At 32.1% G+C, this 14,866-nt stretch overlaps 1 protein-coding gene across 1 annotated transcript; it reads left to right on the top strand.

The window, feature by feature from the left end:
- Window positions 1-2,491: 2,491 nt before the first annotated feature.
- On the top strand, window positions 2,492-9,511 carry LOC106419524 (long-chain-alcohol oxidase FAO4A). Its single transcript, XM_013860325.3, is given in 4 exon segments — window positions 2,492-2,799; window positions 6,979-7,248; window positions 7,636-9,083; window positions 9,085-9,511. Coding segments are annotated over 4 exon segments (2,310 nt in total). The 5' UTR covers window positions 2,492-2,541; the 3' UTR covers window positions 9,419-9,511.
- Window positions 9,512-14,866: the final 5,355 nt, after the last annotated feature.

Raw genomic sequence — 14,866 nt, 5'->3', positions numbered from 1 at the left:
AAGTAAACTCCTCTTCAATAACGCATCACACTATTATCGCTCCCCAATCTCACAAACTTAAGCTCTAATCATGCCAGGGATCCCACAGGTGATGCTGTCCCGACGACGGAGAAAAAAAAAGAAAGATAACCTAACATTTTTTTATTTTCAGTTTTTAAGTTCAAATCATGTTTTAGACATAGAGCCCAACATAATTTGAGCCCAAACATTTTAAACCCAAACATTTTAAACCCACAATTACTTTTTCATAATGTAAAAACGTCAACCTTCGTTTATGTTTTGTTAAACTATTTTAATCTTTATGTTTTGTTAAACTATTTCGCACAGGGGGCAGATCTCCTTAGAAGGGGAGCCACTCGCCACGATGCTTCCAGTTTCACCATTCTTGAAACTCTTATGAACCACAAAGCCAATATAAGAGCTCTGTTTCAATCCAACGGCTGGATTTTGTCACAGACCACCGCTAAGCCTGAAGAGGGAAGAGAAGTGGAGTGCTGCGTTTTGGAAGATGGTTACTTGGAGTTTACAAGATGAAGATGGAACCCGTGACGAGGAAGACGAGGAGAAGTGTTACTTGGAATATCCTAACGTTGAGGATGTAGACAATGTGTGATCTTAGCGATGAAGATTAGTGTAGCTTTAATATATGCTACTACGGTCCTTGAGCTCTCTAACAAGTGCTAGCAAACAATGTGTATTTTGAAAAAATAAAATAATTTTGTAATGCAAGTAGTTTGAAACTTTGAGTATTTATTCAAACAACGGATATATACAGAGTTGATAACTTGATATGGACCCCCAAATAAGTTGGTACTGCACTGTCACAATATCTGTCTTTTTAATTTCATATACCTGACGTAAGCTTCTTCGTCTTCTTCTCTTTCCCTTTCCGTTGTTCCACGCTCTCTGTTTCATGTTTAGGTCTTTTTCACATTCTCTATATTTTACCTTAATTATACTTTTTGAATTTTCCTTCCGTTTTGGGAGATGTCTCTAACTTGAGTTAATCGTCAAAAGCTAGGATCAATTTTGTTGTCTTATTTCCGATAAATTTTAATCTTTAATTTGCATAAATCTTAAACAACACCAACATCCCGTAAATCATACCGCCCCACCGATATCCAAAGTAACCAACTCCGCGCTTGAGTCTCAGCACCTAGTATATGAAGAACGAAACACTACATTTCTATTAAATTCCATCTACCCCAACGTCAACTTGCATTGGACAATCGATGATATCAATGCACGTATTAGTTTACATAAAAGAGGGAAAATAAACTCTAAATCTGGGAGAAAATCAGAAGCTTAATGAATGATACAATTATGGAGGACAGGTATTGTTAACTGTACTGTCTTCGACATTCAATTCTTTTGTTTTTTTTTCATTGGGTCCTTTATGAACATATTGTTAACTCATATCATGCAGTCCTTGGGTCCTTTCTTGATCTCTGGACTTTTATTGATTCTATCATATTTATGAACATTGTCAATTTGTTTTAGCATTATTACCAAATACTCCCAATCATTCAAAATTATGCTTTATCATTACTTCTTTTATTTTGAGTCACATATCTAGCAGCATTCACATGTATGATTCAGCCTCGAGGGCTTCCAACGTAATATCAAAAAAATTTAAGACGTTTATTCATCATTAGAATCAGCTTTTTGTCATCAAACGTGGAGGTCAAAATATTTGTAAAATTGTTGACTTTTAATTGAGTATTGCAAACAATGTTTTAAAACCATGAGATGATGTTTCAAAAAAAAAAAAAAAACATGAGATGATCAATTCATATTGCAACACAAATAGTTACGTCACTGGAACTACTTCTACGCGTCGTGAATAAACTATTTAGCCTGTAACTAGTATAATGGAAACATTTAAACCATTCATAGCCTTGATTATAAAAGCTCTGAACAAAATAAATTAAAGAATTTCGTATTCATATAAATATATTGGCTAATCCTCATCCTCTCATTGTCATTTATGTGGAGTAGATTTGCGATACATACACAAATAATTATACGTATATATATTACCCCAATTTGGTTTGTATCAAACAAATGTGTTATGAGATCAGTCCCATTCCTTTAAAAGGTTATGGTTGCTTTTTCTATGAGTTGACTTTTCATTGAGTTTTAATTATTTTTCATATGAGATGGATGTACCTCTTAGTGTATAATTTACAAATCTCTGAGATAATATACCAAGATGGTCGATAAAAATACACAACTCAATTATTTTTACAGAAAACATATATATCAATCGTAAGAAGACACTGTGCTAATAGATAATTGAATTAGTTTAATAGTTTAATGAATAGTTGGGACCAATCCTGTGTTCTTGTCGGTATCCGAATTTTCCTGCTGGTACCAAATTTGATATGGTTCACGCATAACTGACTTGTCCAAATACTACACATTCCATTTGTATATATTTTATTTAATAAATGTGCATGTATAATTAGCCATTGCCCCTCTATATAAACACATAAAACACATTCTTTACCAGTCACAATAACAAAAACCATTCTTGAGTTAATGGAATATCAAAACAAAAGCAGTCTTCATAAAGATTCGATGGAAGCAAAACTTGACGTCGAATTTGGAAGTCCCCGGCAGCAAGATGAAACGAAAACGCTTTATGCGAACTCACTGACGGCGCGTGAGATGGAATCTCTGGTTGCGATCTGCGATACTCTAATACCATCTATCGACGGCGCTGAAGTAGGACACCTGGATGACGGCGTCGCTGGATACTACTCCGCCTCTGCTTCTCATACTGGAACTCCCGACCGTGTAAGTGTGTATATATACAAACATGCATTTACGTACGTTCGTTTATATATGTTATACACATGCTTGATCATGTAATTAAAGACAATCTTTCTATATCTACATATCCATTTCACTCTGTAAATATATAAATATATGCTTCCTCAACTATATATGTTACATGCATTTGATCTATATTTATAGCTAACCTTTTTTTTACAAACAAAAGAGAATATAAAATATTTTTGTGAGTGATTGAATTTTGAAACTATATAATTTGAAACCATTGGTTGCTGGAATTTTTACATCCAATAAATTGACAGTTCTTTAACATAGAAACAACTTAAATGATTAATAGACGACACAACTTAATTATGTTTGTAGTCTTTCTTGGTTCAGGACCATTTTTAAAAAGTTGTAGAACAAGACGCAGAACCTTTTCTTTCTCATTATTCACAGCTGGTTTTGACAACGTTGAAACCACAGTTTCACTGCTTAAACTATCGATAGTTGAACTAGATGAATTTTTAGCAATTAAATATGTATATGTTTTATTAATTTCTTCAATAAAGCATGACATTATTTTGTAACAACATAGATATTGTTGCATGCAAGTGATTCAGTCCTTTCATCCCTGAAATAAAAGAATCATCACTTAAGAAGAGAACAAAAAGTCAGTACTCTTAGTGAAATATAGAGCCGACAGGTTTCGAGTACAACTAAAATCCGTCGATCGTCACGTATGCAAAATATATCTCAAAATTGATTGTCATATACGTTATTTTCATTTCGCAACCACTTATTGGTTGCTTATACTTATTATTATTATTATATACTATATGGTATTAATATCACTACGATAACTGATACAAATGTCTCTTTTTCTTGTCATAACTACGATGGCCAAAACTGTAAAACGTGGACACCAAAACTGTAAAACGTGGACACCAAAACATTTGGGTCCAATTTCAGACAAATACTAGCTTTATCTACTAATAATAGCAATCCCAATTAATTCTAAAGGTTATGAATCTTATTTATGTTGAAAAGTCATGACTATTGAAAAGTTGTGACCATTAATATAAGTATCCTTTTAAACTTGAAAAGTTGTGACTATTCACATAAGTATATTTTCAAAATAACTATCTTTTCTAATTAATTCCAAAGGTTGTGAATCTCTATAAAATTGAAAGGTTGTGTTTCCAACATGCAACTCTAAAAAATGGAGTATTTTTCATGTGTCTTTTCATCTAAAATGATATTAAAAATCCCAAAAAATGTCTTTGTACAATTATTTGTTTGATTAAAAAATCGTGTATTAGTTAGAGTAAAGAGTCATGTTTTTCCATTGTAAAAGTAAAATAGATTTTTAGAATAGCTAAGGTGTCTTTCTATAATGAAGTTGTTTTTTGAAATGATCTACCTATATAAAATTTATTTTTAAATTTTTTAAGATGTCTTTTTATAATTAAACTGTTTTAAAATGATGTGTTTATTCAAAATGTGTTGTAATAGTATTATGTTAAAATAACTACTTTTAAATTGAAAAGTTACGACTATTCATATGAGTATTATTACAAAAATAAATAACCTTTAAATTGAAAAGATGTGACTACTTAAATTGAGAAGTTGTGACTATTCATATAAGTACCACTTCAAAATAACTATCTTTAAATTGAAAAGATGTGACTATTCAAATAGATATTTGAAAATCTATAAATGGTCTATGTCCATACTTTTCTCAAAGTAAAAATTTGTCCTTACAGTTTTACAAATTTTTAGAAAAAAACAAATGATAATATGTAGGATCAATCATTCGTGTCTCGATAGCAAAAATAATTCTAAACAAGACAATAAAATTATTATTTTTTTCTTTTTTTCTTTCTCTTTCTTTCTTATAAAACTGTATTTATGATTATGTATGTTCCATCAATACATGATTCATGTCCTATAATTTCATACACTCAGATTATATGAGAAAATTGTTACATCCATTTTAATGACTGTTCATGATACATGTTTAGGGTCGACATAATCAAACGTTTGCAAATTGATGATTTGCATGCATTTAGGAATTCTGATGTTGGATTAGAAAGTAAAGAATCATGTTCCTTAAACGTTGGACATTACATTCATAAACCATCTATATAAGCATGACATCTGGAAATGTTGCATTCTGGCATTTTGTTGTAGATCTGGAAATATTGTTTTTTTTTGTTAGTTTAAGGTTTTGTAAATTTTGACACACAGACGAACATGTGCAATGGTTGAATAAGTGCTTGAAATTTGTTTTTCTTTTGTTCTCGAATTTTATTAATAGTAGTCATGCCTGAGTGATTGTTTTGCTTTACAAATAGAATTCATAAAAATTGTTTTACAAGGAGTACATGCATGCATATTAAGATTCTGAGGAATGAAAAATGTTTTGCATCGGTTTAATTACTCTAAAACTTTTTTTGACGGTTATAATTTTGTTGGTGAAAAGTCACAATTAATAATGTGAAAAGCTACTAGATATATTTTCTTTTATGAAAAGACACCATTTAAATTGTTCAAAAGTGACAAATAAAAGACTGGTAATTAGTTTCTTAATTATTTGATAAACAATTATGGGGTAGGAAAGAATTCAGATGATTAATTAATAATTAATTATATGGTTAATTGTTCCATATAGTTTTACGAATCCATGTAGTTATATAATATTAATAAGGAGAAAATCCATAATTCTTGGGTAATTCAAAATATGTAAAGATATAAGTTATCCCTAAAAATTGTATTAGTTTAAAAGAAATTATAAAAATATTTAAGGATTTATTCTTTCATAGTAATTTGTTTTTTCATTCTAAAACTGCAATGGTTTATACAAAATTATTAAAATATGTAAAGATGTTTTTTCACTATAAAAATTACATAAATTTTGAAGAGGTTTTAAAATAGTCTAAAAATGTAACTTTTCATTCTAAACTTGTAAAATTTTTAATGATTTTTCTTTTAGTTCTTTTTCATATCTATTTTTTATATGTTTTCAAAAATCTTTCAAATTATCTAAAAAATTCTGAGGTAATTCGTTTTGTTGAGTAACTAATTATTTATAATATTATATAAAATATAAGGTTTTAAATTAAATTTTATGGATTATAATATCCTCTTTTGTGTGATTTTTTTAATTATGATTTGGTTTCAATAAAATATTCGAATCTATTTTGCAATATTTTTTATTAGTAGATAAGTATCAAAAAAATGTAAAACAAGAACATTTTTTTATATGTGCACTTTTCCATTTATACATGAATTTGATATATGTATTATGAATTTAGTAAATCTCTAATTACACTTAAATAGAGAATGATTGTTGGAAATTTAAGTAAATCTTTGTAATCATTTAAGTTAACTATTTCAATTTTCTGGATAAACAGTTGAAACTAATTAAATGAAACCATTGCAATATCTAGTGATGAACCATTGTAATTGTTAGTGGTGGTAGTATTTGGTGATGAATCATTACAGTTTTTGGGGAATGCTATACCAATATATGATTCTTCGAAAGCAGTTAATTCTTTAGTAAAGTATAATTCACAAAAATACAAATAATAAAAAAGAAGAAGAATGCATGTGTAATTTACCAAGAACAACATGTTGGACATGATTCTTACAGTTGCTATGCAATCTTGTTTTGACTATACATATATTCTTACATGGTTTCAAATAAATTATGAGTATCCTACTCATCCTTATAAATTATCTTATCAGTTTAGTAAATTATTATGTTTAAATGCGTTTGCTTTTTAATTAGTTTTAAATATATTAAATTGCATTTCAAATTTCAAATAAATTACAAAAATAATAATAAGATATATATATATATATATTAATTGCTATGTACATATTTATAGTTTCTAAATTTGTAAAACAAATATAATTTTAGTGCATATATATAAATAAACATAGACAGGTGCAATCTATATTGTTAGTTGAAAACAAAAATAAACAGTTAAAAATATTAGTTATAAAGTATGATATATATATATATATAATTTTATAAAATGAGTTCGCGTGCGACATCGCACGGGTTCCTTACCTAGTAATAAAAATATGAAAACTAATATAGGTTAAACAGACTTAAATATTATTTAATCATTGATTTGTATTATCTTGGTTAGTTTTATTTGCGTTTTTTATTATGTCATAAATTCACAATAATAGGTGGCGAGGTTAATGAGTCAGAGACTTCACCACCCAAAGAAGTGGATTTTAAGAGTTGGACTGTGGTCACTCTCCACATGGATTGGAAGTCTCGTCTTGTGTGGTCGGAGAAGTTTCATCGGCGGCTTTCCATTCTTCCAGAGATTCTGCCGGCTGCCAAAGAAACAGAGAGAAGAGACATTGCTCAATTGGGCTTCAAGCTATTTCTTACTCCTAAGAATGTTCTTTAGGTCCATCAAACTTATCACTGCCCTTGTCTTCTTTACCCAGGTAAAAATTTAACCCCATGCAAAACATTACATTTTTTCATTCCTTATCTTTTACATATACATTTATGCTCCTTATCTTTCTTTAAGTTTTGTCTTTATAATTTTAAACACTTTTTAAAAGTTAAGCAATATTAAGTTTAAACTTGCTTTCCATTCACGTGATTTCGTATTGAGTAACGTTAATTTGTATAGAAATTTATAAAAATTAATCTTTGTGGTCTTCTTAAATAAATCAAATTTAAAAAGAAAAGAAAAAAAATACTTAGGGAATCTATAACCGGACATTAAAATTGGATTGTAGGTTGAAACCCATGTATATCAACCAAAAAAAAATTGACAGCTTGATATTACAAAGATTAATTATTTTAAATAATTTAATAATTTTCAGGTGGATGAAAAAGGAAAGAACTTGGCGTGGAAAGCAATAGGATACAATGGACCCAGCTCAGATCATAGTGATCATGAAGAAGAATTAAATGAGACGAAGACTAACAAAAAGATGCCTAAGGAGATCTTTGGACCACTATACAATGGCATCATCAATCTCAAAAAGCCTAGAGAAGCCGTGACAAAGAAGTTAACAGATCATGGCTTCACAGTATCAACTCAAAAGAGCAATAACAACAGATCATCTATTTCTAACCCAGTGATGACAATCCGGTGTGACGCCGTGGTGGTTGGGTCTGGATCCGGCGGAGGAGTAGTGGCCGGACTTTTAGCCAAGGCGGGTTATAAAGTTTTGGTGGTGGAGAAAGGAAACTACTATGCAAGAAGCAATCTCTCTCAACTTGAGGGGCAAGCAATGGATGAGATGTACTTATCCGGTGGGTTACTAGCAACTTCTGATATGAACGTAGTGATTCTCGCCGGGTCCACTGTCGGAGGCGGTTCAACCATTAACTGGTCGGCCTCGATCAAGACACCGGAACACGTGATGAAGGAATGGGCTGAAAAGTCAGAACTCGAGTTGTTTGAAAGCGATTTGTATAGAGAGGCAATGGATGTTGTGTGTGAGAGAATGGGTGTTCAATGCGGATTTGTGGAAGAAGGGTTTAATAATGAGGTCTTGAGGAAAGGTTGTGAAGAACTAGGGTTAAAAGTGAAGAATATTCCGAGGAATGCTTCAAAGGATCATTACTGTGGGTTTTGTTCCTTGGGATGCAAGAAAGGTCAAAAGCAGGGGACTTCAGAGACTTGGCTTGTAGATTTAGTGGAATCTGGTAATGGTTTGATCCTTCCAGGTTGTAGAGCGATGGAAGTCTTGTACGAGTGTGAAAGTGGGAACAAGAAGAAGACCTCTACTGGAATTGCGTTTGCGTTTGGGGAAGACATCTATGTGGTGGAGTCTAGGGCCACGGTAGTGGCCTGCGGTGCGCTTAGAACGCCTCATTTGTTGAAACGCAGCGGTTTGAAGAATGGTAACATTGGGAGAAACCTTTGTTTACATCCAGTTGTTATGGCTTGGGGATGGTTCCCTGAGGAGGAGAAGTGGCCAGAGAAGAAGAAAAAGAGCTACGAGGGAGGGATAATGACAGCAATGTCTAGCGTTTTAAACGCAGAAGCAAAGACTACTTATGGTGAAACGGTGATCCAAACGCCTTCTCTTCATCCAGGGATGTTCTCAGGGGTCATTCCTTGGACGTCAAGCAATGATTTCAAAACCCGAATGCTCAAATTCTCAAGAACCGCACACGTTTTCACGCTTTTGAGAGATAAAGGAACCGGAACAATCAACTCAAAGAGTTACATCGACTACAACTTAAACGATGAAGACGAAGAGAGTCTAAAGAAAGGTCTTGAGAGTGTCTTGAACATTTTGATAGCGGCTGGAGCTGATCATCGGGACACATAACTCAAAAGGTAAGAGTTTGAACGTTAGAACAGCGAGTGCGGTAGAGATTGAGAGGTTTGTGAGAGAAGAGAGTTCAAAGAGCTTGAAGGATTTGTCTGGACAGATATGTTCAGCTCATCAAATGGGAAGTTGTAGGATGGGGATAAGACCCGAAGAATCTGCGGTGAGGCCAACGGGAGAGACTTGGGAGGTCGAAGGCCTATTTGTGGCGGATACAAGTGTTTTTCCGACGGCTTTAGGGGTTAATCCGATGGTCACCGTTCAGTCAATTGCTTATTGTATTGGACTTAATGTTGTTGGGGCTCTTAAAAAGAAGTGAAGTCTCGTTTATACTAGACTTAAGTTTTTCATATTAAAAAAAAAAAATAATATGCTTTCTTAATAATTTTTTAATAAACTTATGTTTTTATTAGAGTACAATTTAAATCCGGAAAAGTTTATTTCTGGTAAAGAATAGTGACAATAATTCCATTCATTCTGAATAATTGGGAACTAGGTGCTTGCCCGCGATGCGGGCTTAAACTATTCATAAATTTTTAAAAAGTTCTTTGTACGCTATATTCATTACACTAAAATAAATTTTAAAATAACTCAATATTCTATTTTTAATTATATAATTTATGTTTTTTTAACTTTTTACTAAAAAAATTTTTCAGATAACAATACAATATATATGTATAGAAATAATCTTCTTTTTTAAATTATATTTTTAGATTTTGAAAAATTCAATATTCTATTTTTAACTATATAATTAAGAATTTTATTTGATTAATATTTAGATATATAATTATGTTTTTAACTTTTCACTAAAAAACTTTTTCAGATAACAATACTATATATACAAAAATTATCTCTTTTTAAAATTATATTTTTAGATTTTGGATAATTTTTACTATTATTAATTTTAATCAATTATCTAATCAAATAAATTAAAATTTCGTTTTTATTTTTTAATTTATTTATACATTTTATTTATTCATTAAGGGTAAAAACGATATTAACCACTCTAACTTTTAACATGAGAGCTCGATTCCAAAAATTTACTTCGTAAATAATAGTATAGATAGATAGATGTTAGATTTTTTTTTTCAGAAAATTTATTTGATAAAATAAATAGTAAGAGAGTAAAGATACGATAGATGGATTAAAAAAAATTAACTTCCCTTTTTTTTAAAAAAAAAAATACAAAATACAAAATGTTTTAAGTTAATCAATACTTTGCTTTTGTTCTGTTTATGAAGGCCAAATAATTTACACCGACCTCCCTTTTACTCAAATCTGTTTCCTTAGAATCTTTAAAAATATTATCCATTTATATTATAATTTATTCTCCAGGTTTTTCATATATATATATATATATATATTTAATATTTAGCTGACAAAGAAAATTTCTCTGAGAAGCTGCCTCAAATAACAAAAAGTTAAGAACACTATCCTTTATGGCTTTTTCCCACTCTTATTTTGTTTCTTTTGTTCGAAGCTTTTCTCTTATTTAGTTGACAAAAAGATTGAACCTTTACTGTGTGTTGTAGAATTATACACATATGTACTTGCGTCCGATTGATTTTTTCCATTCAGAAGGAACCGAATCTAACAAAGGCACAGAATTCATTGAAACTATGCACATTGCACAACCTTCTGCCCAGAAAGAAGATATTCGATGGGACACATAAAGGAACTGCTATGTACTAGGAAGCCATGCGTTTGTGCTCGGAACAGCCGCTGTTATTCGCTTCTCTCTTGCTCAGATCAGTGGAAACGTAGGTGTGTTCCAAAACCACAAGACAGTAACCAAAAGAAAATATGTCCTGGTTACAAGATTACTAATCCCTACTTTACCCACTGTTCTTTTGATTATGTCCTGGTAAAATAATTGCCATATATCCTATTTTTGTCTTACATTATGATATTTTATTTGCTTTATCTAATCAATTTATGACATGCAATTAAGAAGATTTTAACCAATCATAACCTTACAAGCTACTATTAATGCTCCACATAACTCTGACCAGTCTAAGGTAATGTACAACATTGATAATGAAAAGAAAACTTCAAGATGCATACATCACCATGCACTAATATCTAAGTCAACCATAGTTGACCTTGTCAGATTTATGTCAAAGTCCAAAAGGGAATTAAAAACAAAATATAGAAGTAGAAAAACTTCAAGGACTTTTAGATGGTGTATTCAATCTAAAATTTGAAGTGATTTGATTTCTCATTAGGTTTTAGATGATTTTAAGGAATTGCAGAGAATAAAATGATTTTTGTTAAACCATTCATGAATATCACCTAAAACCATGAGATTTGAGTTTAATTTTTTTAAATAAAAAATTCTATCCAAACACTCTAAAATCACTTGAAAAATTTAAAATTCCACAAATTAAAATATTTTCAATAACAGTGGATTACAGAATACTTTAAAAAATGTTAAGTTCAATAACACTAAATTTTAAATGAGTTTTTTTAATTCATGTTTCAATAAAAGTGAGATTCGAAAATTCATAAGTAACAAAAGGCAAGTTAGTTAGACAGAAGAAACACACATGAACTTGTCAATGATATGTGCCACCCACTCCTTTTTGAAATTTAGATTTTACACAAATCCCAAATCTGCCAGTTCATGACTAGAGGGAAGATATGAGAAGGATCGCTCGATAGGGCCAAACGGATTCCAAGGTATCCCGATAGGATCAAACGGCTTGCGCGAGTTCATGTAAGAAGATTCATCAATAGTATAAGCAGTTTGATCTTCTTGATTGTTGTTTACTAGATAATTCAAAATCTCGTTCAGATAAGAAGATCCATCATCACTATAAGCACCTTGATCTTCTTGCTTGTTGTTTCCTTGATAATTCCATGTCTCGTTCTGATAAGAAGATCCATCAACAGTATAAGAAGTTTGATCTTCTTGCTTGTTGTCTTCTTCAGGACCCCATAGCTTGTACGGCTCGAAGTTCTCAGTCAATGCTTCAAAATCAAACCCTCCATTACCCTATAACCAAAACAAAGCAAGTAAAGTGACATACATAATAAAATGCAGATATATGTAACAAAGAGAGAATGATGATATATATTACCTGCCCAAGAGAAAATGGAACAGATGGATAAGTGGTAAAGAAACTTTGAGAAGCAATCGATGACGGTGCAGCATATGCAGGATCTTGATATAGTGGAGCCCAAGGCACAGGTTGGTAAAGATGGTTCAACCAAGGATCATAGTAATTTGAACCGGGATATTGCTGTAAAGCAAGAGGTTTACAAGCAATTTGTAATCCATCATTGACTGATCCCATACTTAAAGAAGCATCATAATCATAAATAGCTTCCGTTTTGCTGAGCTTTTCATTGGAAATTAATAATGGAACTTTTTGGCGTATCTTAGCACCGTCTTGATTGTATGACGAGTATACATATGGGAGTGGTGGTTTTGGGGGACGATAAATCTTACTACCTAGTCCTCGTGCTAAGCTCGCTGGAGAATCAACTACTACATTCTGCAAAAATGAATTACCAAAAAAATGAGGAACGAGTTTAGCCAAGAAAGCATCAAATTAGAAAGAATATTAAATTGATGATACGTACATAAGTTAACGCACATACTTGCCTTTATCTGAGTTGTGGTGAAAACAATGTAACTATAAAGTTCATAAGAAGGTGGAATATGAAACCCGATAAGGTTCCTGCCCTCCGTGCCGTAACATATCACTGCACAAACATCAAAACAACATTAAAAAAAAAACAATTACTTCATCGAAATATTCTCTGTAAACTAAACGAAAACTACATATCAGGTTATTTAAATCTCAAACAGATCGGTTTCAGATCGTACCGTTTATAAGACATAGAGTCTTTTCATCGTGATTGAGATGATAGAGAAAGCCTTGGTATCGTAAACCGTATTTAGAGACCAGTGTCATAAAGCTTCCAATGTAATCGACGGGATGTGGATTTTGTGGCTGTGGTTTCCGTAAAGATGATGACAATGACGAGATACGCTGGAAATTATCTGTCGCCATCATTCCGACCAAACTAAAGTGAAATTTAAGAAAGACGAAGAGTCTTTAAGTCTGGTTAGGGTTTTTTTTCTCCTCCTGTACCTCGCTTCTTGTTTGCAGTATTGTCAAATTTGAAATATAAGGATTTTCTAAGCTGATATATAGGAAAGAAGAAATTGAAATATATGTTATATTTCCTTAAAAGATAAACATGATTTGTAATGTTTCTCTATCCGATTTAGATTTACATTTTCTGCAACGTATAAAATATTCTATTCAAGGGCATCATGTTCTTGCGCTCTTCGTCTGATTGTTTCTTTCTGTTTCTCTACGTACCGGCTCTCTCCTTCTTTACTTATATAAGTAAATATACTATGGTTTAAATATACATATGTACATGGATAATTAGATAAACATGATTTTGCTACGTATTCTCGTAGAATTTAAGTGTTTCTACAGAAATATGACTTGTACCAGTTCACGAACAGGATCGGTAGTACTGGGCTATACTGGAGTACGGGTTTTGTGATGTGCATTGGCTTTCTAAGCGTGAAAAAGGAAAGAAATGTGTGCTTCAAGACAAAATAGCGTTTTCCATTAAGCAAAAAGATTTTGTTTGGAGAGAAGGTTTACCTTTACAAGAAAAGGAAAATTGCTTAAATGGAAAAGGAATTTTGCTTAAAGAGTATTTAGAAACTTGAAGAGCAAGTTCAAGACGTGGAAAACAAGTTCTGGTCTGATATATAAGGAAGGACGTGCCTTATCAGAAAACCAGACCTTAGAGAAGAGAGAGAAGTTTCTTTGGTGTTTGTTATTGCTTGGTGTTGAAGCAATGTGAAGTAGTTTTGATGGAGTCTGATGTGGACTTAGTTTGGTGACGTTAGAGTTGACGCTTTGTGTGGTAAAATTAGCCATCGTGTGTAACTCGTGGTGAACTTCGTGTATGCTTGGGGGATCAAGCGTTTTGTGTCACTTGTGTGCGTTGGTGGTGACGTACTTAGGTGAAGTATTTCTGAAATGTGGAAGATTTAGACTCAAGGTGGAGTTTAGCACATGCAGTTTCATTGTGGTGGTCTGTGAAGATTGCATCTGTAGAAAACAGAGAGCTTCGGTGAGCCAGATAGTGATCTATGCATGTGTGTTTGGTTCCTATCTTCATAAAGTACTTACTTAGAAAAGAATGTAAACACTAGTGTGTGTTGTACCATATAACAATTGTAGGTTACTTCTTGTTCTAATTCAGTGAAATATGGACGAGGTCCCGGAGATGTAGGAAACGAACCCCATTAATAAATTTTGTGTGTTTTACTTTCTGCACTTGTTTTTTTTGTAGCCTCATCTGCACTAACAGAAACAACATTCTCTAGAAGAAAAAAATTCATGAGACAAAATCACACATGAACTCGTCAATGATATGTGCCACAGCGATACCATTTTAACACAAAGCACAAATCTGCCAGTTCATGACTAGAGGGAAGGTGTGGGAAGGGTCGCTCGGTAGGGCCAAACGCATTGCAAGGTCTTCCGATAGGATCAATTGGATTGTGCGAAATCCGGTAAAAAGATCCATCAATAGTATTAGGATGCCCTTTATTATTTTTGTTGCTTCCTTGAAGATTACCCCATAACCCGTAATGCATGATGATGTTCTCAGTCAATGTCTCAAAATTGAATCCTTCATCCATCTAGAAAGAAGAAAAAAAAACAAGTAAAATTAGTGCGATGCTCTCTGTATTAAAGTGACATCATGTAATGTAAAAGAGAGTGTG

This window comes from Brassica napus, chromosome A3 (assembly GCF_020379485.1).
Source record: "Brassica napus cultivar Da-Ae chromosome A3, Da-Ae, whole genome shotgun sequence".
Classification (NCBI taxonomy): domain Eukaryota; kingdom Viridiplantae; phylum Streptophyta; class Magnoliopsida; order Brassicales; family Brassicaceae; genus Brassica; species Brassica napus.
Note: the sequence above shows the minus strand (reverse complement) of the source record. Positions and strands in the feature narration are given on the sequence as shown.